Raw genomic sequence first — 26,759 nt, 5'->3', positions numbered from 1 at the left:
GGTCTAAAGAAAGGAGGAATATTTCCACCTACCTATGCTATGGAGGTCTGACCATTCCCTTCTTCAAGCCATAGGGCAATGGTGGCCACGAAGGCCCATTTCCCTTTATTGTGCACTGTTCACTAGGGCTGTGTCCAGACTCAGGGGTTTTTTCGGGAAAAGTAGCCTTTTCCCGAAAAAACTTCCCCTGCGTCCAGACTCAAGCCGCGTTCTTTCGAAATTATTTCGAAAGAACGCGGCTTTTCTTTCGATGGCGGTAAACCTCGTTTCACGAGGAAGAACGCCTTCTTTCGAAAGTTCCTCTTTCGAAAGAAGGTGTTCTTCAATGTAAATAGGGCTTCCTCGAAAGAGAGCATCCAGACTCGGTGGGTGCTCTCTTTCGAAAAAGCAGATTGCTCTTTCGAAATATCCGCCTGTCGTCTAGACGCGATCTTTCGAAAGAGGCCTGCAGTCTAGACATAGCCTCCGGGTATGTCTAAACTACATGGCTCCGTCAACGGAGCCATGTAGATTTGTTTGTTCAGCAAAGGGAAATGAAGCCGCGATTTAAATAATTGCGGCTTAATTTAAATTTAAATGGGTGCCGTGCTGAGCCGACAAACAGCTGATCAGCTGTTTGTCGCCTCAGTGCGCTAGTCTGGACACTCCCCCGCGGACATGAAAGCCCTTTATCGACCTCCCCGGTAAACCTCACCCTACGAGGCATAACGGGGAGGTCAATAAAGGGCTTTCAGGTCGGCGCGGGAGCGTCCAGACTAGCACGCTGAGCCGACAAACAGCTGATAAGCTGTTTGTCGGCTCAGTGCGGCAGCCATTTAAATTTAAATGAAGCCGCGATTATTTAAATCACGGCTTCATTTCCCTTTGCCGATCAGCCTAATCTACATGGCTCCACCGATGGAGCCATGTAGTTTAGACACACCCTAGGAGTGCAGCTACTCAGCAGGGCTTAATTTAAAATAAGCTACGCAAATTGAGCTACATCAATTGTGTATCTTATTTTGAAACTGGGAGCGTCTATGCAGCACTTATTTTGAAATGGAGCACTCTTCCTCCAACTTCCCTTACTCCTTCCACAATGCGGGTTACAGGAGTCAGAGTAAGAAGTCCTCCAGATTGACAGTATTTCAACATTATTCTGAAATAACTGTCTGCTGTGTAGATTGGGGAAAAATTTATTCTGTAATGATGCTAGTTATTTCAAAATAATGTTGCTGTGTAGATGTACCCTTGCTGTTTGCTCAGTGAAAAAGGAATTCAGGACACAAAACAATGTGGGGATAGCACCATTCCAGGAAGTGCTCGATCATGTGCTGTATTCAGACCTGGAGTTGTTATCATTGGAGGTGCACCTTCTTCAATCAAGCCTGACTCTGGACATAAGCCTTTCCAGGTTTGGAACTAAGCCCTTCCATTCCACATATCTTATCAGAAAGGGCCCTGAAATATGCTTACAGTAACATCATCATTCAAAGTTACTGGCTCAGTGCAGTTACTAAAATTCCATCCACAATCTCACTGCCAGGACGGCTACATTATAGAAATGATTCTGTACAAAAAAAAAAAAAAATCACAAAGCAAACCAAATCTAAAAATACACTCAGACACAGGAAATAATAAAGTTAAAAAAAATCAAATCACAGGAAATAATGAGGCTATTAGAAAAAAAATCAAACCAAAAACTTCACTCGTGTAATTTCTCCCAACAAAATAAAAATTCAAATAATAGATTTCAAACAAATTCTTTGTAGTTAAGTACTTAAAGCAATGTCCTTATGGCTTAAGAGAGAAAAGTGCACTGAAAGGCAGTCATTTCATTCACGGTCTCCATTTCTACATTCACCTTCACGGTATGTTCCAATTGTCCCCTGTGAAGCTCCGTACACAGGCTTTACTGTAAGCGAGGTATGCTCCTTTCCTCACAGGGCTATGAGTCAAGCATGCATCTCTAAGATACTTTCCATCCCAAGAGCTGTGGATAGTTCTCTCAACGTCAAAACCATTGAACGTACTCTCTAAAGTTTTTGGTTTGGAATCGCTTTCTTTTCCAGAGGGTTTGGAAAGGAACATAAGTCCAATATCAAGTCTGCACAAAGTACACACCTAGCATTGCAATGCCCGGAAGCAGTACTGAAGCATAAAGCCGTACTAAAGTCACCTGCTCTGAGCAGGCACTGAAAGGTAACAGCTGTGCGGAGGTTGTGCTCGTACTACTCCTGTCCAGAAGTAGTGCCAATGTCCAATCAGTTCCTCATCTGCCCTGAAGAGGCACTGGCAGATAACAGCAGTCATAACACAATGACTGTATCAAACCTGCCCTAAAGGCCATTGGCAGGGAGCAGCAGTGACAATGCCAAAGCTGTTTCACACCTCCGCTGAGAGGATGTGGACGAAGAGCAACAACAACAATGCCAAGACTGTTCCAGACCAATCCCAAAAAGCCTTAATAAGTTGCATCAGTGCCAATTTCTCGTGGCTGTTCCCCAAACACATCTGGAAGGAACTGCCAGATGGCAGCAATACCAAGCACATGATTACTTCACAATAATTTTTTCAAACACCTCATGGAAAAATGGTGTCACAGGACTGTTGCTAAGTCCAAAAGCTGGACTGGGATTCTTTAAACCACTGACCGCTTCCCCCTGAAATGCGGATCAACTCAACAGACTTGGGCAAAAGCCCGCAGTTCTGAGGGGGTCAAAAATGGGGCAGTACAAAGTGGATATAAAACAAAACAAACAAAAGAACTCTCACTTCTAAAAGCTGGTGGTTTGGTGCACAGAGCGAGCCTGTAAATGTGCATGAGGTAATTTGCAACCCTAACATTTGAAAACCCGTTTATCTTTATTTGGAGACACTTTGTTGCTTCTGTCATGTACAAAGCTGCAACAATCAATAAAAGGCACCCATGGACACCAAAACTTACCCCCTTCATGTGATGTGTCTTTGTGTTAAAGCATCAAAGAAAAATCAAACAGAACCAGCTAACAATACGTACTTTTTACAGAGCAGTGAGCAGTGCTGCAGAATCAAGTCAGAGTGGCATGGTGGGGAGGAAATTTCTTGGCTTCTATCAACAAGTAAGGACAACACCGATGACTGAAAACCAATTAATCAATTAGCTACTTTCCCAGTTTGTAACTGTCACATTCATTCAATTTTTCCTCATCTTGCTATTATTTTTCCTTCCAAACGTGCAACTGAATGGCACATGCAGTCTACCAAAAGAGGGTTAGAGTCATACCAACAACAGTCTGATACCACATCAGATTCTTCCAGCTGCTTCGCCCAGTACCATCTACATTGCTTTCAAGTTGGCCCCTCTTAAAGAAGCCCAGGAGTGGGACTATTTTAGGAATTCAAAGACCCTGTTTGAGCAGGATAGAAAAGCAGGTAAGATATTCATTATCAGAAACACCCTTAGGGAATCTACAGGGCAGGAGAAGTGATAACACAGTAAACTACTTAGCTGGTGTTTCTAAGGTGGAAGCAGAATGTTGATTAGGACCAAGGGAAACAATGTTGTAGTTTTTCCATGAAAAATCTTTTGCCCCCTTCTTTAAATATTCCTACTTGATCCTGATGAAGGGAAGGGGAAGAGCTTGGGAGGTTTTCTGTGTTTTCTCTCCTCAAATTACATCACAAAGTCACCCTCTTTAGTTGGAAAGAGGAAAGAAGAAGAATATGGGAGCTGCTTCCTGCAGCAGTGTTACAAAAGTGTTAAAAACCCCTACTATTCACAAGTGGTTAAAACTGTAACTTTTCAGAATTTTTTTTTAAAACAAAAGTTTAGCTAGTTCAGCTCTGTGTTTTACGAGTTGATTGTCTTCAGAAAAATAGACTCAAATTCATGTTCACCTCTGTTCTACCCTGATAGAGAAATTTACCCACAGTTCACTGCACCGATCACACACACAGTCACTGTGAAAGGTCATTCTCGTCTCCACAGGAGTTTCGGCTGTGCTGTCACGTCCCTCCCAGTGTCAGACAAAGGAGGAGAACCCTGTCACTGGAGTCCGTGAGCTGGGCGCAGGCTGTCCTGTTGGGGTGTACACCCCTCCTGTGCTCTGCGTTGTAATGACAGTCTGGAAATAGGGTTCTGTCTCAGTCGCTGCACACTCTTCGTACCTGTAGGACGTTGGGGGCTTCACACCCTTCTGCTGACGCTTCCAAGAATTGTAGTATGTGGGGTCACTCATATAATGGTTCACAAAAGAGTGCTTTGGCAACTCATCTTCGTAATCTGAGTCAGTGGCCTGCAGCACGGGAGAGAAAACAGCCATGTCTTAGCTTGTTCCTTATGTAGATAGATTATACCAAATAACAACCACCACATATGTTGCACTTAGTTTACAGTGTTTGTAGAAAAGTACCGGGCTCTGATTTAGCAAAGCTCTGTGAGAGTGGAGTTGGGCTGGAGAGAAAGCCTTCTCCCTACCCAACGAGCTCCTTGCTGCAGGAGATACAGAGATGTGTCATGATTCACTGGGAATACTGCTATAAAAGTAACAAGCTCCATTTCAGTAGAAGGATGCAAGGGAATGTACAGATGTCGTGGTGAAATAAAAAGCCTTCAATCATTTCATCAAAATGCTCACAGTTTCAATTTCAAGACAAGGGAAGTCTTAATAAATGTTGAGCAGAAAAAGTTTTTCAGTATCTATCACATTATGGCATGTAGAGAAAAAAAATTCACGCAAATCCCCTGGCTCGAGCCAAAAATGGTAACCCTGAGGCACCCACACATCACCGGGATTTGCTTGCAAGCCCCACTGATTTTGAAAATTAGCTACATCGTTACAAAGGAAATGAAGCAAAATCTCATTTTATTTCAAGCACAGAACAATTGCCCTTATGTTCCAACTGAGTTTGTTTTTACAAACTTGCAGTACTGAAAGATAACTGAGCACCAAGAATGAAAGAAAGCACCTCCAAAGTGGTGGAGTTCTTTCCTGGGATGGTCCTTATGTAAGCCTGTGCTCAGATAGACTCTTCTGCCATCAAATAATTGTGCAAGATGACTGGCTAGCTAGCTAACAAACTGACCCACCAACTAGCTGGAATCTGGAGTCAGCCAAGCAGGTCCTTCAGGTGCAAACAAGCTTTGTAGGTCTGCCTGGCTTTTGAAGAGGCGTTGCTATTACCCAACAGAGAGAATCTCAACCGTTTTGTAGATCTCATCAGACTATGGCGACTAAAGCAAAGCCTTGGATGAGGGATGCATTTCAGGTGCATCCCCTCTGTCTTGTATTTCTATTCCCACCAAGAACAGACATCATGTAAAATCTACAAATATTTGCTTAAAAATTACCATAATTTAGATTTTTGTTTAACACCATTGGGCTTGTCATGCAAAAATTGATTTTTCTATTTTCTGAAAGGCTGATTGCTTCTGAAAGTCTTCAGATATCAAAGCTACAATTGCCTATGAAGTACAACAGATATATGGATAACTAGAGTTCGTAGTTTATCATTTCTGGCATTGGTTGTAAAATGTTGGATTATCTTTAGGATGTTTCTATGTCATTATGATGTGTGACACTGTACAGCAAACACATGCCCCCTCATCTCCTGTGTCCTCCTTCAAATCCCCCTTTAACTACCTTTCCACATTCTCCAAAGAACAATCGTCAGATGCCCTGTAAACTACTGTTAAAAAAGGAAGCCAAATTCTTCAGCCCTTTCCTTGTCAGTTATGCTGTAGTGACACTTGCAAATGCACCCTGTCATCATCCTGAGAAGCAAGCTCTCGGCTTCATGCAAAAACCCTATTGAACAGATGTCTATTGTATAGTGCCTAGAATGTCACCAAATCTGGGCTATTTCATATCTAAGGGGAGTTCTGGAATCTCATAACCCATGGATCTGTCTCAAATGTTTCTGCTGACTTCAGCTATGGCAGCATGGCATGGGAAGAGAAACAATCTTTTAGGCAGGCTGATCCCCTGACCATGTAGGTAATCAATAGGGATGTAAAATCCCGTTTAATTGGTTAACCGTGATGTTTAACTGGTTAACTGATTAAAGGGGAGTCAGGCGGGGAGCCGCTCCAACCCAGCTTTCACATCCCTAGTAATCAACACCTTAAACTCTCTCTGGAAATCAATAGGCAGCTAAGGCATATTACAGAACATCGGTATCACATGCTCCCAGCAAAGTGTCCTGCTCAGAAAGCAAGCCACTACATTCTGCAGCAGCTTCAGTCTTTGAATAGTTTTAAGGCAAAGGTGGGCAAGATCCAGACCGTGGTCTAGATTTGGCCCGCCAAGTCATTTGATCTGCCGCTTCCTCGCCCCAGGCTAATTGAGACCTGGGGTGAAGGAGTGAACAAAATCATTCGCTGTTCAAAGCAGCTGGTGGCTCCCTTCCCCAGCCATTTTGAACAGCAAATGTCTTTGCGCACTCTCCTGCCCCGAGGTCTTGACTGGCCTAGGGATGGGGAGTGTACAAAGTCTCCGTCTCCTGCCTGGGGTGTGTGGTGCCCAGAGGGAACTGCGCCCTTCCACCAGAGGCCCTGGCCCTTCTTGGGGGGACAGAGCTGACCCATGACTGTGTATTAAAATTCGTGAAGTGGCTTCCCTGCAAAAATTATTGCCCACCCCTGTTTTACGATGTAATTCCATGTACAGGACATTGCAATAGTCTGATGCAGAGGTGAAAAAAGCATGGTTAACCCTTCTGCTATATGCAGCCAGTAGCAACCAGAGCTGGGTTCAACATCTAGAGGTTCCTTTTCTACAGTACAATACAAAACGGGCGTGAGCCACCACACAGTAACCTGGGAAGATTACACACCATCCTTCGGTGCATCCTTCCTCACACAAGCCACAGAGTCTGAGCACAGAAAATAAACGTTTAATTAAATGAGGTAAATCACCCACCATTAATTAGGGAAAATGCCACAAGCAGAATTCATAAACATAAAACTGAGCAGGACACCCACCCCAGATTGTGTGGGCCAGAGTTTTCTGCCTCATCTTCTTGAGTTCTATAATATTCTCTTATTGTTGTCCTGCTTTGTTACTTCTTGGTCAGTAAGAACACAGGGTTCAAAGGTGCATCTGTGTGAGGTCACCATACATCAAGGGAAGAATGCACCTTGCTTGATCTGCCATCTTGATACTTGCCCTGGCTAGCCACCCCATCAGCCACACCTCCTCTCTAGGTCTGCCCCACTAGCTTCTGACCCTTGTTGCCTGGCCACCCCATCTTCCATAGTCCTTCCTCACTTGCCATACTTTTGCCAGCCACTCCAACTGGCCAACTGCTTTTCACTTTTCTCAGGACATCCATCAATTGCCATCTGCTGCCACCTGCCTCTCGGCTGTGACCTCAGTCTCTTAGGGTATGTCTACACTACAAAGTTAATTCGAACTAACAGACGTTAGTTCGAATTAACTTTGATAGGCGTTACAATAGTGCTCTGCTAGTTCGAACTTAATTCGAACTAGCGGAGCGCTTAATTTGAACTAGGTAAACCTCATTTTACGAAGACTAACGCCTAGTTCGAATTAGCTAGTTCGAATTAAGGGCTGCGTAGCCACTTAATTCGAACTAGTGGGAGGCTAGCCCTCCCCAGCTTTCCCTGGTGGCCACTCTGGCCAACACCAGGGAAACTCATCTGCCCCCCTCCCGGCCCCGGACCCCTTAAAGGGGCACGGGCTGGCTACGGTGCCTGTGCCAGGTGCAAGCCTGCCAGCACCCAGCCAGCAGACCCTGCACCTGGCACGGCTCGAGCCAGCCACCTGCTGCCACCCAGCCCTCCACCTCTTCCCGGGACCAGGCTGGCGGCTCCCGGGAGCCTGCCCGGGTCCACAAGAGGCGGGCGCCCGCCTGGTCTAGTGTGGAGATCGTGGACCTCATCCACAACCTCCGTACTAGGCACAGGAAAGTGGCCATCTAGGGCAGGAGAGCTGCCAGCCTGGCCACCCAGGAGCAGGTGTGCATGCACCCAACTCCATGCACCCAACCTCCATTACTTTATCTAACTTCTCTTTAAACTCTGTTCTAGTTCTAGCCTTCACAGCCTCCTGCAGCAAGGAGTTCCACAGGTTGACTATTTGCTTTGTGAAGAAGAACTTTCTGTTATTAGTTTGAAGCCTGCTCCCCATTCATTTAATTTGGTGTCCTCTAGTCCTTCTATTATGGGAACTAATGAAGAACTTTTCTTTATGCACCCTCTCCACACCACTCGTGCTTTTATAGACCTCTATCATATCCCCCCTCAGTCTTCTCTTTTCTAAGCTAAGAAGTCCCAGTCTTTTTAGCCTCTCTTCATATGGGACCTGTTCCAAACCCCTGATCATTTTAGTTGCCCTCCCCTCTCCCACCCCCTTTTCCCAGTTTCCCCGAGTTTTGTTCAAGAAAGAAAGTTTCTATTTTTGAACACACGTGTCCTTTATTTTGTACATCAGGAAGGGGGGCTAGGGAGGGGTAAGTGGAAGGAGGTGAGGGAGGAATGGGGTACGAGCCCCCGATGGGGAGGACTGGGGTGGCTCTGTGGGCTTCTCGGGGTGGAAGCTCTCCTGAAGCCCCTTAATTGACCCCCCCCCGTCCGGATGGCAGCCTGCGGCAAGTGCAGCTGGTCTGATGGCTGAGTGCTGTGATGTGCCGAGTGTGGGCACTCAGGGCACTCCAAGCCAGGACTGCTTTGCAAGAGGGGAACCCCTGAGAACTGTCTGTCCGGGGTGGGGGTTGGGTCCCTTTAAGCACAGCCCTTGGCTAGCCTGAGGCAGCAGCTCCACGCTCTAAGTCCTAATCTGATGCCCTGCCGGCACTGCTTCCGGCCATCCTTAACCTCGGTTCAGGGTCCACTCAATGTGGACATGCTAGTTCGAATTAGCAAAACGCTAATTCGAACTAATTTTTAAGTCTAGATGCACTAGTTCGAATTAGCTTAGTTCGAATTAGTGCTGTAGTGTAGACATACCCTTAGTGATTTTTAGCTCTGGGCAGGCTGAGCAGAAACATTGAGTACCGCACATAACAAAAGCTCGTAAAGAAGCCTGTTTAACTTTATCTTTGAACAGTGGAGAGGAATAGATTAAACCAGACCCAGGAGCCCTCCTACTTTCACAGGGTTCTGGCATTCAAACTCCTGGCTTAAAAAGGTCCTTTCAGCTGAGCGTAATCCCTTCATTTAGGACAAGTAAAAGCATAGTTCAGCTCCCCTTTGTTCATACAATAAAGACAACAACATTGATAACATTTCACTGCCTCTGCATTCGGCACTGAAGTGATTTGTAGCCTAATTCCAGCCAAAGTTGATCACTTTGAGCAGCATCTGCTGGATATCTTGGCAAAGTAGGTATGTTCATGTAAATATAGTTTGCTCCTGAAGTCTCTCTGCTTCCCATCTAGCTGTCAGAGGAGAATTCATTCAGACCCTCCTTACATATGGATAATAGTGGCCAAGTCCATATCTGAAGGAAAGGTGGCAATCTCCAGGCCACCTGTAGAAGATATAAGTGTCATAGGATATGTTTACACTGCAATAAAACACTCATGCTGGCCCATGTCAGTTGACCCGGGCTTGTGGATTCAGGCTATGGGGTTATAAAATTTCAGGGTAGACATTTGTGTTTGGGCTGAGCCCAAATTTGGGAAGAGTTTCAGGTTGACCAAAACTGCATTTTTCAGTGACATACTTATCCAAAAATTTTCTCCCAACCCTAGCACTGGGTCTCTCTCTGTGCTGGTAAACCAGGCAGTCTCAAGGTATTTCCCCCATCCCTCCTGTCTCTCAATATGACCCAGACTGCTTATACTATAGGATCATTTTGTGGAACGGATATATTATTTTTAATGATTCAAAACTATTGACTACACGGAAATGCTGTAGGGTTTTTTATTATTATTATTTGTTTTCTCTGTTGTATGCAGCCATTTACCATGATTATGGGTTTGTTACCTAGGAAACGATGGTAGGCTGGAATTTGATTGGAAATGGTTGTCAGTTTCTAATCTGACAGCAAAGGTGCGTGCATGCCATTGAAGCAACAAATAAAGAAAATGCCTGACAATTTAAGTATTTTATTGGTAAGATGAAAGACACAAATGCTATTTAGGAGACAAATGAGGGACTAGTGGATTAGTATTATGGGAAATTTGAAAATAGTTCTGGCTGTCAAATTTCTTCAAAAGTGATTGGAGCTGAAGTTTTCATGTGTATGTTCATTTATAACCAGCAATATAGAGAACAGCAGCTCTTGCCAATGACTGCAGTGGAAATAGGAACAGCCTAGCTGCAGCCTGCACCAGTACAGGCTGAACCTCTCTAGTCTGGCACTCTGATCTGACAACAGCCGTGGTCCAGCATGATTTTAGTTAGTAGGTTGTCTGCTCATCATGGGAGTGTCTAAGTTTTCCAGGATCCTGCAAAATTTGTTTTCAGCCACCAGCCCTGACTCTCATGAGGCTACGTCTACACTGGCATGATTTTCCGGAAATGCTTTTAACGGAAAAGTTTTCCGTTAAAGGCATTTTCGGAAAAGCGCGTCTAGATTGGTAGGACACTTTTCCGCAAAAGCGCTTTTTGCGGAAAAGCGACCGTGGCCAATCTAGACGTGCTTTTACGCAAAAAAGCCCCGATTGCCATTTTCGCGATCGGGGCTTTTTTGTGGAAAACAAATCTCTGCTGTCTACACTGGCCCTTTTGTGCAAAAGTTTTTCGGAAAAAGACTTTTGCTCCAATGGGAGCAGCATAGTATTTCTGCAAAAGCACTGACAATCTTACATGAGATCGTCAGTGCTTTTATGGAAATTCAAGCGGCCAGTGTAGACAGCTGGCAAGTTTTTCCGCAAAAGCAGATGATTTTGCGGAAAAACTTGCCAGTCTTGACACAGCCTCAGTGTTCTATGCTGTAATTGAGCTCTAATTTACCCCTGAATGTCTTCTAAGAACCTAGCAAACAGTGGAAGTGCTAGTAATGCTAAGCGTAAACATGTTTCTCATGCTTTATCTACTTATTTCCTTGTGCCAGTACAGTAAATTTGTATAACACTAACCCTTTGTTATGAAGAGAGCAAATAAGCGTAGGCTTATATAGGATGTATCAGTACAGTCCTACGTTATTAAGCAGCACTGCAAGCACTGTTCCATTTATTCACCTTGGTGAAATAGAAATAGAGAGACCCATTTGCTATAACATGGACCTTTCATGGTTCAGCAAATTCTCCGGTTTGGCACTGGTCAAATCCTGAGGGTGCTGGACTAGGGAAGTTCAACCTATACAAGCGTGGCCAGCGTCCTGTGACATCTACTTGGTCTCACTCTCCGTTACTTCCTCCCTGCCCTACGAACAGCTCATCTCATTGTCCAGTGACAGTATCAGGACCAGTCATCCCTTTCCCCTGCCAGTGCATGAACCTGCTGCACTCTATTGGTTAAAATGAAATGAGTCCACTGGTACGAAAGTAAGGAGTGAGAGAAGTGACGAAGAGATTTCATGGCTGCTATGTTAGGAGGGTAAATCGACACTATAAGCTAGAGGTATGATTCCCAGCTCACAAAGGGTGTGTCTAGACTACACCTCTCTGTCGACAGAGAGATGTAGATTAGGCACATCAAAATTGCTAATGAAGCAGGGATTTACATATCCCGTGCCTCATTAGCATAAACATGGCCACCGCTTTTTTTGAAACGGAGTTTTTTTCAAAACCTGGCAGACTAGATGCTCTATTTTCGACAGATCCTGTAAGCCTCATTTTTTGACTGCCTTTTTTTTAATAAAAAAACTCCATTTCGAAAAAAGTGACAGCCATGTTTATGCTAATGAAGCACGGGCTATTTAAATCCCTGCTTCATTAGCAATTTCAATGTGCTTTATTTGCATCCCTCTGTCGACAGAGGGATGCAGTCTAGACGTGGCTTCCGACATACACACACAAGCTCTTATCAATCTACCATGCTAAAAAGAGTAGTTAGAAACATTAACACAAACTGCAGCAGTGCTGGCATGAGCTAGTTGTCTGAAGCAAAAACCTACCTGCACCTTGTGAATACACACTTGGGACAGCTAGCCCATGACTGCGGCTGGCACTGCCTAGCTACACTATGGGTGCGTCTAGACTGGCAAGATTTTGCGCAAAAGCAGCTGCTTTTGCACAAGAACTTGCCAGCTGTCTACACTGGCCGCTTGAATTTGCGCAAGAACACTAACTTTGTAATGTACAAAATCAGTGCTTCTTGCGCAAATACTTTCATGCTCCTGCTCGGGAAAAAGCCCTCTTGCACAAGAATACTTGCGCAAGAGGGCCAGTGTAGACAGGGAAGAACTGTTTTGCGCAAAAAAGCCTCGGTGGCTAAAATGGCGATCGGGGCTTTCTTCCGCAAAATTGCGTCTCGACTGGCCACGGATGCTTTTGTGCAAAAGCACTTTTTGCGCAAAAGCATCTGTGCCAATCTAGACACACTTTTGCAGAAATACTTTTAACGGGAAAACTTTTCCGTTAAAAGTATTTCTGCAAAATCATGCCCGTCTAGACGCAGCCTATTATTTTTAGCATGCTAGATTGAGGAGATTTAGTACAAGTGTGTCTATGAGAGGTAGGAAACATACCCCTTGCTCATAGTGTAGATGTAGCCTTTGGGAGAGCTAGGTATTTATTATTAATTATCATTACTACAACTTATGTGCCATCTACAGCTGGCTTCCACATGAGATCATCTTCATCAAAACCAGTGGGAGAATTTTATTGGAAACTAATTCATTCCTTCTCAATAATAACTTATAAGTGAATAATATTCACACGGAGCTGATAAACCATAATTCAATTGTCATGCATGGAGCATCAGTGTACCACAGTGAACATCTGCACGCAACATGCCTCAATACTACATTGCAATTTGTGAAAGTACAAAGTTCTGGAGAAACTCTTTAGGAAATGACACAAAACAAACAGTCTTCTGACCCCTTCAAATGACAGCTCTTCCCCTAGCTAGGTGAAAGGCGAGTTATGCCAAATGACAGCTCTACATATGGGCCTCAGAACTTCCGGAAGGTATCTGCATAGAGCCTGTTTGAGCTTGTATCTATGAGCTTGGGGGTTTAATTAATTATCATTTAGCACTTACTCTCTTATTACTTGACTGCTCCATCTACTGTAGATGCCAATGAAACCATTTCCAGCTCTCTGTAACACTGCAGATACTTGGCTTCCAGGATGTGATGAGTATGTTAGTATGTTTATATTTGCATATTTGAATACTGCATATTCTTCACTCATTTTCTTTCCTGCACTCTTCCTTTACTGGGAATCTCAGAGGCAGTGTTCCCAGACAGCTGTGTTCTCTTGTAACTGTGGTGAATCTCTTATGATGGACTTTATTCGCATTTGAGTACCCCCATGGGACTTGGAGGCAGCTGATTTCCCTCTCTACCATGCCAAATCTTGGCACTTCAGGCTAAGAGGTTAAAACAAAAATTCAACAAGATGACATCTGGGCTGAAAGCAAAAAGCACAATTTTGGCCTCAGCTGGCCAAATGCACTCTGTATGAAATGGAATCCAAGACACACACAAAGAGGCATCAGAGGAAAACAGCACCAGAGCATCTCCTGCTGCAAAGGACAAAGGCTCTGCACAGCCCTCATGGAAATGAGATATCTGTATCATGGAAAACATCTCTTTCTGCTAAAGATGATGTAAAGGCTGAAATCCTGGGAAAATAAAGCCTGTCTCCTAAGAAACCCTGCGAGAACTGAAACTAAACGAGCAGAAAACACAAAACAGGAAAAGATAAAAGATACTCAAATTCTATGAGACAGAAGTGGTCAACCACTGCAAACTAAACAGTATTTCCAGACTGATCAAAAAGCAGCATCTTCTACTGATACATCGGCTGGGAGTCCATTAACATGTCATGCCTAAAAGCGTTCCCCACGAAAAACAAGCTAGCATCAAAGATGCTATAGAGAAGGGCTGTATGTCTAAACCCCAAGGAAAAATGGGTGGCACATTTTGTTTGCATAGAAGTATGCTCAAAAAGTTATACAAAGGAAATAGCAAAGATAGAATTCACTTTCCTTTGTCTATGCTGTGTAAACAGTGCCCACTTCTATACAGCACAGATGATAACTTGTGAGATGTTTTTGTGCATGATCACCAGAAAACAATACATGGGATATTGAAATTAATGTCTGAAAGCACCAGAACTAAATTCATGATCATGCTCACCAAACAGTATTAACGGCAGAGACCTGACCATAGATATAATGGATTTAATCTGTAAGTAATATGTGTATGTCACAAAGAGAGCAGCTTGAGCTTCAAACAAGGAATGCTGACTGCACAGAGGGTCTGGTCACAGGGCAACATAAAATGGCTGGCTGTCCAGCATAATTAACAAGAGGTCAGAGTCAGGAAGCCAGCATGGGGGGGGAGGAAGCAGCTTTTCTGCAGGTGCAGAAAAGCTGCAGATGAAAACTGTCATCTTCTTTCTTTACTTGCTGCTTTTGGTTTATTATTGCTAGAGGGGTCAGATTTGGAATGTTTGGGCCCACTTTTTGTTTCTTGTGCTGTCCACTCTGATTCACCAAGATTTCAGCTGACAGCACCCAATTTTAGAGACAAATGTAGCTTTCTGCACATTCCTCACTGCCAGCTCTAAAGCTGATCTTATACAGACTATAAGTGCTTCATAAAGAGAATGTGAGACAGAAAATAGAAGATTGTCAATTGCATAGCAATAGCACACAGTACCGTCTTCCTCACAGAACACACGGTTCTCAAACTTTTTAGGCTGTGGACCTCTTTCCAAATAATGTAGTCCATTTCAGACCTCATCAGACCCAGATAGGGTTATAACATACCTATAATTAGATTGCCAAGTCTTACTAAATAAAAATGCATTGTTGGACATTACAGGAATTCTCTTCTGTACCCCCTGATGAGAGTTCACATATCCCAGTTTGCAAACCACTAGCAAATAGAAAGGAAGGCAAAGTAGCCTTGTGGTTAGGGCACAGGGCTATCTGTAACATAAGGATCCTTGAACAGTAGGTGCCTCAGAATTTTTGCAAATAAAGGACCCGCTCTATAGAACCTCAGTGGTGCCTGGAACTACCTGTCAGCTGTGAAAGATATCTCTGTCAAATTCCAAACCACCTCCCACAGCTGCGTCAGCTCCATGACATGAAATTTATTTCTGATTGAATTTCAGTTCTGACAGTAGATGCAGGGAGCTGGTTATGTCCAGACTTCTCATGACATGTGTTTTCATGTTTTCTTTCCAGACGCTTCAGGGTGATCACAACAAAGGGACAGTAGGAAGCTCAGTGCCTAACCAGTGAAGCCAATTGTTTGTATTTACCTGTTGTTAATAATACTGGGATATTATGAAACATCAGACATGACCAGGCCCCAAATCTTTCTGGTTGACACACATGCATTATTTTTCAGAATTCAACTTTAAAGACAGATGCTATTCCAGAGGGAAGGGGTCATGAGACCCTAATGTTTGAGTGCTTCAAGGTATTGTGCCAGAATATGAAAAACTGATGAAAAAGTAGCATAAAGCAGGTATAAAGATCAGATTGCAGGGAACCTGCTGCATGTAGTGTGGAATATGTGAGTTCAAGACACTGGCACCGTCTGATGAGGAGAAATGTGAGGGCAAGGAGATGTACTCACCTCTGATTCTGACACTTCCATAGGTTTCTCATTCAGGGCCACACTTTCAGTCAGCACCGCTCCATTGTACTTGCTGCAGATATCCTCATCTGAGTAGCGCAACCCACCCGGGCTTGGGCGAGGAGGGGACCTGGGTGAACGTCCAGAGAAAGGGTATGCACATTATATAATGGGTGCTCTACATGTCCTACAATCCTTTTAATATCTGGATACAATATATCTATCAGTTCCCACCCTCCTCTGGACTCCATGAACTCAGACTCATTACCTCCATCTTCTAATGAGAAACTTACTGTTCCACTCCAGGTTAGATCTTGCTTATCTTTGATCATAGTATCTACCATCAGGGGATGAGGTCTCATAGTGAGGCAGAGGCTTAGCTATTAGCCCACAGTTTTCACCATACCCTGCAAACTGAGCCTGGCCCCCAATCTCCTTTGCTTCTCCTACGGTAGGTGTAAAGCCAGCAATAACTGAATGCTATAGTCAACACTGAGACAAAGAGGGTCCATCATCCTACCTTGTCCCATTCTTCTTGGAGAAAGTGTTCTTGACATTGAGGTGTCGGCTGTTCAGTTCCAGGGCCGCAAAGCCTCCATTATCCAATGTGACTGACTCTTCCACATTCGAGATGTTTTTACCTTAAGTGAAACAAGGAAACAATCAGCCAAGACAAAGGCACTGTCCAACCAATTACATGCCTAGTTATAACCTAAAGAACTTCTTCCAACACATGTCAAACCTCATCTTTCCTTTTATGGCTACTTTTGTATCCTTGCTTTCCGTAATGTTCTCTCCCTTCTTCATAGTGGTAGAATAACTCAGCAAGGAGTAGGAGAGAAAAGGAGACAAATCAGCAATGCACTGTACACCAGGAAAAGGAGGAAGAGAGGGAGATTGACTGAAGGGGAAAAGGAAAAGATAAAAGAGGAGGGAAGTGAAAGGGGGAGACAAATGGGAAGATAAAGAAGTGAAGGAACGAGAGCACAGAAAGAGAGAAAGGCTGCGTGGACAGTGAAAGAGAAAACGGTTTGGAGCTGCAATGGAAGGGAGGGATGATAAGTCAATGAGAAATTACAGGATAGGAGAAATCATAGAATCATACAAATGTAGGGCTGGAAGGGACCTCAAGAAGTCACCAGGACCACACCCCTATGCCGAGGCAGGAGCAATTGAACCTAGACTGTCCCTGACAGGTGTGCTTAAATAAAGGGGGTTCCACAAGCTTCCTTGGAAGCCTATTCTAGAGCTAAGAAAGTTAGAAAGTTTTCCCTAACATCTAACCCTACGCCTCCCTTGCTGACAATTAAGCTAATTACTTTGTGTCCTACCTGAAGTGGACACAGAAACCAAATGATCACAGTGCTTATTTACAACAGCCCTTAACATATTTACCAGGTCCCCACACAGACTTCTTTTCTCAAGGTTAAACATGACCCATTTTTTTAACTTTTCTCCCCATTTTCTAAATCTTTATAATTTTTGTTGCTCTCCTCTGAAGTCTCTCCTGTTGGTCCACATCTTTCCTGAAGTGTGACTCCTGCAATTGGACACACTGAGCCGGCTGAGGCTACACCAGTGCCAAACACAAGGGGTATGTCTACACTACCACCCTAGTTCGAACTAGGGTGGTTAATGTAGTCATACGAACTTGAAAATGAAGCCCAGGATTTGAATTTCCCGGGCTTCATTTGCATGTTGCTGGGCGCCGCCATTTTTAAATGTCCACTATTGCGGACTCCATGCCCACGGCTACACGCGGCACGAACTAGATAGTTCGGACTAGGCTTCCTATTCTGAACTATCTGTACACCTCGTTCCATGAGGCGTACAGATAGTTCGGAATAGGAAGCCTAATCCGAACTATCTAGTTCGTGCTCAAACCCCGGGCTTCATTTGCAAGTTCGTATGACTACATTAACCACCCTAGTTCGAACTAGGGTGATAGTGTAGACATACCCTAGGTGACAATTACCTTCCTCGTCTTACATATGACACTCCTGTTAATAATACCCTCTAGGTTGATATTAGCCTTTTTTGCAATGAATCACACTGTTGTTCATATGCAATTTGTGATCCACTATAACCACTCCTTACTAGCAGTACAACCACTTTCCAGTTGTTCCCCATTTTGTAGTCATGCATTTGGTTTTTCCTTCTTAAGTACAGTACTTTGCACTTATCTTTATTGAATTGCATCTTGTTGAAATTGAGATCAATTCTCCAATTTGTCAAGGTAAATTTGAATTCTGTCCTTCAAATTGCTTGCTACCTTTCTCAGGGTGGTGTCATCTGCAAGTTTTAAGAGCACACGCCATACTCCTTTATCCAACACATCAATTTAAATACTGAATAGTACTAGACCCAGTACTGACCTGTGCAGGACCTCACTAGATACCCCCTTCTAGTCTGACAGCAAACCTTTGTTAACTACACTTTCAATCGGTTGTGCATGCACCTTAGAGTAAATTCATCTACACTGCACTGTGCACTTCCCTAGTTTGTTTATGACAACATCATGTGGGACTATGTCAAATGCCTTACTAAAATCAAGGCATATCCATATCCATATCCACTAGAGGGAGGAGGGGAGATTTCCATACCAAAGAAGGAAATTAGGTGTGTTTGGCATGGTTTGATCTTGATAATTTATTTTGGGTATTCTTTATAACCCTATTATCCTTTAGGATTGTTTAGTAATTTGTTCCACTGTCTGTCCAGGTATCTAGGTTAGCCCGAGTGATCTATCATTCTCCAGGTTCTCTTTGCTTCCCCTTTAAAGATAATACTATGTTCTGGTCATCAGGAACCTCATCCATATTCCATGAGCTACCAAAGTTCATTGATAACAGTTCCAAGATAGCTTCAGCTAGTTCTTTAAGTACTCTATGACAAATTTCATCAGGTCCTTGAATATTTGACTTGAATACATCTAACTCGGCTAAATATTCATTAACCTTTTCTTTCCTTCCTTTGACTTCTCTTCCTTCCCCTTTGTTGTTAATATGAATTGTAATAAATATCTGGTCACCGTTAACCTTTTCAATGAGGGCTGAAGCAAAACAGTTATTAACCACTTCTTGATGTAAATCATTATTATTTCTACTTCCCCAGTAAGCAGAGGTCCGATGCTTTCCTTTGTCCTTCTTTCCTTCCTAATGTATTAAAGAACCTCTCATTAAGCCCTTATGTCTCTTGCTAGTGGTAACTCTTTTTTGGGTTTTAGCCTCTCTCATTTTGTCCATACATGCTTGTGCTGTTCTTCTGCTCTCCTCCTTAGCAATTTGTACACGTCCCCTCTGTTTGTATGATTCCTTTTTGATTTTTAGGTCATTAAAGAGCTCTTGATGGAAGTAGAGAACAAAGACAAAAAACAGGGAGGGGGGAGAGAGAGAAGACACAGCAAGAGATTTTCTCTTATGCTCTGAGTGTGTAATCCCATGTGTCTGAGCTCGGCTGGCGGCTTGGGCAAAAAGGCTGGTGTCATATTGCCAGGCTGCTGTAGACAGGTATTTTATCCTCAGCTTCAATTACAGTGTTACATTAAGGCTCAGTGGGTGCAGGTCAGAATTGTCTTTTCATGCCTGTCCTCCAAATGTAGAGCACAAATAGGAAGATGAGAGGTTTCCTATGTGCCGTGCATAAGAATCTGTAATAGTATTAGCTTGGTAAATACCATGGCAGTCAAACATTTTAAATCCCATGGGAATAAAATCTGATTTACTAACATTTGTTAGACGTGAATGTATACAGAAAAAATAAATCTTTTTTGGGGGCTGAACTACTGAAAGCTGCTGGGGACGCAAGAGGCTCTTTCAATACCCCCGTGTTCTATTAATCCCTCAGCATCAAGATTGCTGGGACTTCCACTGCCCGTTCCTGTTGATTAGTCTGGTTAGCATCAGAGAATCATCATAGATTTCTCCTGGGTTTAGCGAGTCTATTGGAGAAACATGCACAATAAAACATTTCCAGGGTTCAAGTTACTAAAAGGTGGGCAAGGCAAAAATGATATTAAAAGCGCCACAGTCAGAGATCTGGGATTCAAAGGAAGAATATTTAAACACTTCTAATGATGGGCCATCTGCTCCTGTTTTCTGTGAGGAAGGAGACTGTCAAAAAATCACTCCTAAAGGCAAATCAAATGGTCTGGGGCTCAGATTATACTATGGTGCCTTAAAGTCCAGCAATTTTGGTTAGCCATTAGACTCCACTGCCATGACAAGCGTAGCACTAAGGAATAGATGAGAGACATGGGGTGTCCTCCTACACCAGTGCTTCTCAAACTTTTTGGACTATGGTCCACCCCGCTGAACGCAAGCCTTTCCATGGACTATTAGCCAACCACTCATGATGATGGGTGCAGGAGTGGGAGAGTGTAGGAACAGGCTGGGGAAGAGGGGGTCTGGCCAGAATGTTGAGTGTAGGAGCAGGGTGGGGGATCTGCTGAAGGTGTGTGTGTGGGGGGGGTCTCAGTACGAGGGATGTGTGAAGGACCTGGGGGTACAGGGTCTGGGCATGAGGGAGATGGAGGAGGTGCTTACCTGGCTGTAGGCCCCTTGCTACTCCCAGGCACTGCCCCCTGCTGCTCCCATTGGCCAGAATTCTGGCCAATGGGAATAACGGGGAAAGCCTCCAGGCAAGCAGTTTCTTGTGCGGTCATTTCCCCAGCTGGGAGGTGGGAGAGTGGCAATGCATGGAGCTGCTTCCTGTCCCCCGCAAGCTGGATCCAGCCTGGGAGGCTCGGGGGAAGGGCAAGTTTCAAGCCTACGGCCCATTTGCAAGATGGCTGTGGACCACTAGTGATCCACAGACCTTACTTTGAGAACCACTACCCTACACCATTTATCAATCATCTATCGGCTGTTATCTACCCCCAACACCAGCTACGCTTTGTAAATACTCCCCCCAATAACTATTTATATGGGGAATACTCATGGAGTAGCACAAGTTGTTTCTACCAAATTAGAGATTAAAGAAATCTGATTGGTTGCCCAACCCAAAGAAATACATAGTGTGAGAGATTTCACACTGCTGGAGTCACTGGCTCAAATGGAAAACGCGCATCCATAGCACAGGAGGGATTAAAATGGAGCCACCATCTCACCTGTGCTGCAGTTCTTGTATTTCTTGCTCTGGCCATGTAGGACCAAAGCAAACACCACTAACAGGATGAGGATGAGACTGGACAGAGCCATCACTAGCAGGAACCACCACTCTTCATAGAAAGGGGTTTCCATTTGTGCTAGAGAGAGAGAATAAACAAAGGTTTAGGATTCCTCCACCTCTTAACAATTCCTACACATGCCTTCCCTAAGTCCCGCTGGCATCTCCCTGCCTTTTTTCCTTTGAAATCTGTACCCCTGGTAGCGCTTAAGAAAGGGATGGGCTAAGAAGTTGGGTTAATATTAGAGCAAGGTGCTGTGCCTATTTCTCCCTCACAGCGATCCCAATGTGCACAGGTCTTCCTGACTTCTGATACTTCAGTCCTGGAACAAAAAAGAGCTCTACTGACTCACCCCAAATGCCCCTTCACCTGGCGAGTTGGGCCTTCCCAGAACAGCATCCAACAGCACTCACAAGAGATACAGTTGGTGCCTGTGGGTAATGCCCAACCGGCCTCCAGTGCCAGTGCACCTCAACCCAAACTTTCAACATCCCTACCCCTCACAGGCTGTCAGTGGAACACATCCAGACAAACAGCACCCCTGCTAGTCTGAGAGCTGGGTTCTGTTCCTAGCTCTGCCCCAGATTCTGCCTGATCCAGCTTAACCCCACTCATGCCTCAGTTTCCCCATCTGAAAAAAACAGGCATAATAATATTTTCTTCTTCTTTATAAAGTTCTTTAAGCCCCTTGGTTAAAAGTGGGAAGTGCTATTATTATTAATTTTTCCTGTCATTCCCTTTTTCTGGGCATCTCAGCCACAAGGGGAAGCATTTTCATTGGGGCAGAGACTATCAATTGTGCATAACTCAGTTGTAGTTAGTGAGACGGAGGACTACCTGCCAGGAATGGCTGATGCCAGGACAACTATTTCCCTTGGGATCAAACCCATAGTGGGACCCAGCCACTGAGTCACACCCCTCGCCTTGCTTTCTTACAGCTGGGAAGAGCACTTCACTACCCAGATTCCCTGGATCTAAACTCAGTCATGTTATGGTCCCTCTTGTGTGGGACCCTGATTCATCTCAGGGCATCGGGAATTCTGCAGCAGAAGAAAGCAGTTGCCATCTCTTTTGGGAGGCCAGCACAGGCCAACGAAACCAAAAAGACAAGTAGTGCAGGACAGGCTGTGGTTTGAAGGAACCATCCATCTGTGACAGCCGACAGCCTGTAATGATTTACAGCTTTTAAGCCTGTGAGTCTCAGCAGAAACCTCTTTCTTCCTTCCATGCTACAATTTGAGATAAACTTTAGAGCATCAAAAGAAGTGATTTAAATAGTTCTGCTCAGGTGGAGAACACAGAGGCAGAAAACAACTGCTAATGGCAAGAGAGGAGGGGCTGACATGTTTCAAGCTACAGAACAACTGATGTCACATTCCCATCCCAGCATCTCCTCCCCCCCCTTTCCCCTCCCCTCACATTTGAGGAAGTGAGTTGTAACTCACGAAAACTTATGCTCTAAAGCCCTAAAAACTGTGTTAGTCTTTAATGTGCCACCAAACACGGTGTTGTTTTTCTGAAACAGACTATCCCTCTGAAACCCAATTACAAAATGTTCCTTTAGATTTTGTTACAGCCTTTGTGAAACTACAGAAAGGAGAAACACTCCAATATGTGAAGTGGTTAGTGGCTCAGGGACAAAGAAGGGGATGGACACAACAGCAATGGCAACAGTAGCATTTACTTCCCCTTTTGCAAATGTTAAGGGGTATTTGTGGTCTTTGTCCCCATAAGCAAAGAGTTAAGTCCCACTTCAGATACTGGCACTGCCAGGCCATCAGGAATCTCCAGACTTCTGAATCACAGAGATGTTTTAACAGTTCACCCAGAAGCAACTTGGCATGAGGAGGCCAGGATAAGGAGACACCTGTGCACGGCCTTAGCAGCTTCTCCTGCTTCAGCAACAGGGCTACAACTCTTGCTGCAGGGATACCAAGGGAACACAAAGACGTCAGCCTAGTTTACATCTCAAAGTACCATCACCCTCTTCGTTGCCAGTCTTGAGCCCTGAATCCAAAGAGATTTCTGAAGGATGTTTAGACCAGATCTCTACACACAGGGGAAAACCACAACAGAGTTGGCAGGAAGGTGTGTGAATAACATCAGCAGTCCAGTCCATACAGACTTAGGGCTGGATGTTGGAAGTCTTTCCATTGATTTCACTGGGATTTGGGTAGGGCCCCTACCCAAATTTGAATTGTTAGCAGGAGGGGATGCTGCATACTCTGTCAGTAAATTGCCCCAGCACATTTTTGAAAACAACATCTGCAGAATAATACAGAAATGATCTACTCCAGGAGACTTGGGAGAGAATGGTCCCAAGTGAAGAGAAGGAACGGAAAAGGGATGGAGGAGGAGGAAAAGCAAACAAATCACAGACTGCATAGTTACGTTGCAATACATGCTAATTTACATGCATAACCCACATTAACTCCTATAGGAGTTTCTTCCACATAGTATTATGCACTTCTTCTGTCTAAATGGCTTCCCCTAAAGAGAAAGGCCCACGGTAAAATCAGCATTTGACTCATCATTGCATTATTCTGGTTTTAGCATGATTGCAATGGGGTTTCATGGCATAAAGTGAAGTAGCACAGACAGTTTGGAGCCAAGCTCTTGAGGCTGTAACAGATATTTTTTTTCTCTCTCTCCTCTTTCCCCACAAAGGAAGCCCAGCGGAGAAAGTATAATACATAACGAAGGATTACCTGACACCGCTGCAGATGGGGTGCTTGGTTCTCCATAGCCCAACTCATTTACAGCTACCACTCGGAATTCATAGCTCACCCCCTGTTTTAGCTTGTCCAGACTGACTGTGTAGGAGGTAGCACTGCGGGGGATGTCCTTCACAAACATATCCCACAATCCTTCATCTAGGAAAGCAGGAAAACACAGAGCATCATTAACATTATTGCTGCGCACTCTTTCTCCGGAGTTGCTATTAATCATGGGTTTCAACATGAGGCAATTTCCATGCATACCTGTGTCCAACACAGCAAGTAAATCAAACTAATGGGATAGGCTATTGAGCCAGGTTTCTAGGTTGTGACTGCTTTTACATTATGTCAGGATCCAAATAGGAAACCTTCACATAGGTGAATCTTACAGATAGGACTTTGAGTCCTCCCTGTTCTGTACCCCAGATGTGCGCAATTAGCTAATCTAGATAATCAGTAGCCATACTAATAGTTGTATTGATCACCACCCAGCGCTTGCATCACACTGTTTTCCTATTACATAGATTGTAGTCTCCTATCTACTTGTAGCACAGTGAAAAGAGGCCATCTGCAACAAGATGGTTACTGTCAGAGGTAGGAATAAAATTACAATTGCGATTAAAATCTCTGACCAACAATGTTGAAGTTGGGATGCTGACATCAGGCTAAGTTGCCTAGTTTGTATTTTCCAGAGACGACCATCAAACCTATCACTCCCACTGACATCCCACTGATGGAATAAAGGCACTTTTGTGCGTGGAAGGGGCATGCTTATTGCCACAAGAGCATTCAGGCTGCATTGCTGAGGACAACGGGTCAGATCCTCCATAGACGTTAACTGGCCTGGCTCCAAGGATCTGGTCCAATGACTATTAGCTTTATTTTCATTTTTCTCCCAGTAGGTCTTAATGGCAATATAAAAATAAAAAGACGAAGTCTGAACAAATGCTGTAAGTGTTACAGTGTACAAGATGTTGGCAGTGGAAGAAAGCTTTTTGCACTGAGAGTCTATCACGTCCGTAATTCCTTTTGACTAGAGATATCACCAGGATAAAAGAAAAGCAAAATCATCATCATCATCATCGGCATCATGTTCTAGTCTTGCAACGTGAGGGGGCCCTAGCACAAGTCCATTGTAGTTATTCCAGAATTACACCAGTGTAAATGAAAGTAGAATTTGGCCCTTAGAGTATTCGTTTGCAACAGGAAATAATAGGTAGAACTGAACGATTAATAGTGTAGGTGCATTTCTATGTGAATGTTTTAATTTTTGATATTAGTAAATACTAATTTGTAATGCACTGCATGTCTCACATATTGCACAATGACTGACAACCCCCGAACTGCATCTGTTCTGATCAAGATGATTGGCAGTCCCTAGTGGACTGAACAAGGAGGCTGAAAATGTTGTTATGCTGTCCACATTCGAGAAATACTAGCAAACACTAAAATAGGTAATTTTTCTGTCATGTTTAAAATTCAGACCAATGCATTATTCACCAGCATTTTCAGAGTTTAATGAAGTTATCATAATGTACCATTGTTATAAATTACTTTTGTTACAATGTGTATAAAACATTGACATCCTATATATAGGGCAGTGTAAAGCTAGATTATTTTCACTATGCAAAGCTAACAATGTAATAAAACAAGGTTGAAATTTTTTTTTACTAGAAGTGGGTGAAGTGTGGATACGTTTTTGAAGAGTGTTTGTTGAAATTACTGACACTAGATCCTGCATGTGATTCTATAAAATACTGTCATAATTGCTAAAACTAACGGAGTTTTCATAAGCACATTTGTAAATATTGATACAGAATTTCAGCACAGTGTGATTTGTTTTAAAAGCAATTCATTTACACCAAGACTTGCATAGGTGGAGGGAAAAATAACGGAATAAATAATGATTTTTCCAAGACTAATTTCAACAAACCTACCACACTCTTGCTGTTGTTCTTAAAATAGCCCATGAAATCATTTGTATAGACAGTGTGCTAAATTCAGCAAAGCTGCTGCAGGGAGGTGCAAGTCAACCGCATAGTGCAGCCCGCATCCAAGGGAAATTAGCCCCCTCATGACTAATGGTGTCATTTCTGCCTCTGTCTTGCCCAGGGGCCATGCTGCGGAGGGTGGCAGAGAGAAGGCACAGCTGGAGTTTGTATCAGGTTATCTATGGAAGTCTGAAGAAATGCCCACCAGCAGAGAATCAGGAGAATTCCAGCTGCTCTGACCACTTCCACTTTTGGCTCTCACACAGTTCCAATCCTAAGGGGACGGCCTTCTAAAGTTGGGCCAAAATGGAGACATTTAGCTCACATCCCCCCTTGCAAACTTCGGGGACTCGAAGGAAATGGAACTCAGATTCAAACTACTCTCAGTTGGGGTTCCTAACCAATTGGTGGCCCCGGACAAAAATCTGTCAAGCAAAAAAATAAAAAATAAATTAAAAAGGGGGGGATGTCAGGGAGTAACCAGGGAAACTTGGGGGAAGGATTTGGGAGGTCGGGACGAAATAGGGTGCCCCTAAGACTGGCTTTCAGAAAGCCAAATACCCTCGAACTGTCCCCATCCCTGCAGCCCTGCCCTAATCCACTCGCTTGTTTTCACCAGGTTGGGACAAAGGGTTTTTGGGTGGCTGTGGGCAGAGAGGGGGGTACAGGCTCTGGGATGGAGCCAGAAATGAGAGGTTCAGGGTGCGGGAGAGACTCCGGATGGGGGCAGGGGGTTGGAGTGCAGCTTCTGAGGTGGGGCCAGAGATGAGGAGTTTGGGATGCAGGAAGGAGCTCAGGGCCAGGACAGAAGGCTCCTAGGACAGGTGGGCAATAATTCTTGATGAAGCCACACCAAGAATTTGATAAATGGTCAAGGGATGCTCTCTTCCATGATATTAATGGAGGAGATGTGGGGTCTGAGATGGAGGTTAGGTGCAGAAGGGAGCTGGGGGTAGAGCATTGGGGTACAGAAGGGGATCTGGAGTCCGGGAGGGAGTTTAAGTGAAGGAGGAACCTGGGGCAGGGGCTGGGGTGCAGGAAAGGATTCTGACCTGAAGGAGGGGGTTCAGGGTATGGGAAGGAGCTGTAACCCAGGAGGTGCAGAGGTTTGGGTTGTGACCTGGGGCAGAAGTTCAGGAGGGGGAGCAAAGAGTTGGGGGAAGGAGGTTGGGGTTCCAGGTGCAGGCTGTAGCTGGGAGATGCTTACTTAGGCAGTTCCTGTCCAGCAGCCCTGCAGGAACCTTGGGTAGGC

General features: G+C 44.2%; 1 protein-coding gene across 14 annotated transcripts in view; it reads right to left on the bottom strand.

Moving 5' to 3' along the window:
• Window positions 1-1,670: 1,670 nt before the first annotated feature.
• Window positions 1,671-26,759, bottom strand: part of SDK1 (sidekick cell adhesion molecule 1) — an 855,588-nt gene continuing 830,499 nt past the window's right edge. For all 14 annotated transcript variants that reach the window (XM_075899629.1, XM_075899627.1, XM_075899628.1 and 11 more), the window contains 5 exons: window positions 23,508-23,672; window positions 20,740-20,877; window positions 16,153-16,273; window positions 15,633-15,762; window positions 1,671-4,256 (listed from right to left, as the gene is read on the bottom strand). In XM_075899629.1, coding sequence (XP_075755744.1) covers window positions 3,984-4,256; window positions 15,633-15,762; window positions 16,153-16,273; window positions 20,740-20,877; window positions 23,508-23,672 — 827 coding nt within the window. In that variant the 3' untranslated portion in view covers window positions 1,671-3,983. The remainder of the gene's footprint in view (window positions 4,257-15,632; window positions 15,763-16,152; window positions 16,274-20,739; window positions 20,878-23,507; window positions 23,673-26,759) is intronic.

The sequence above is a fragment of the Pelodiscus sinensis genome, chromosome 16 (genome assembly GCF_049634645.1).
Source record: "Pelodiscus sinensis isolate JC-2024 chromosome 16, ASM4963464v1, whole genome shotgun sequence".
Classification (NCBI taxonomy): domain Eukaryota; kingdom Metazoa; phylum Chordata; order Testudines; family Trionychidae; genus Pelodiscus; species Pelodiscus sinensis.
Note: the sequence above shows the minus strand (reverse complement) of the source record. Positions and strands in the feature narration are given on the sequence as shown.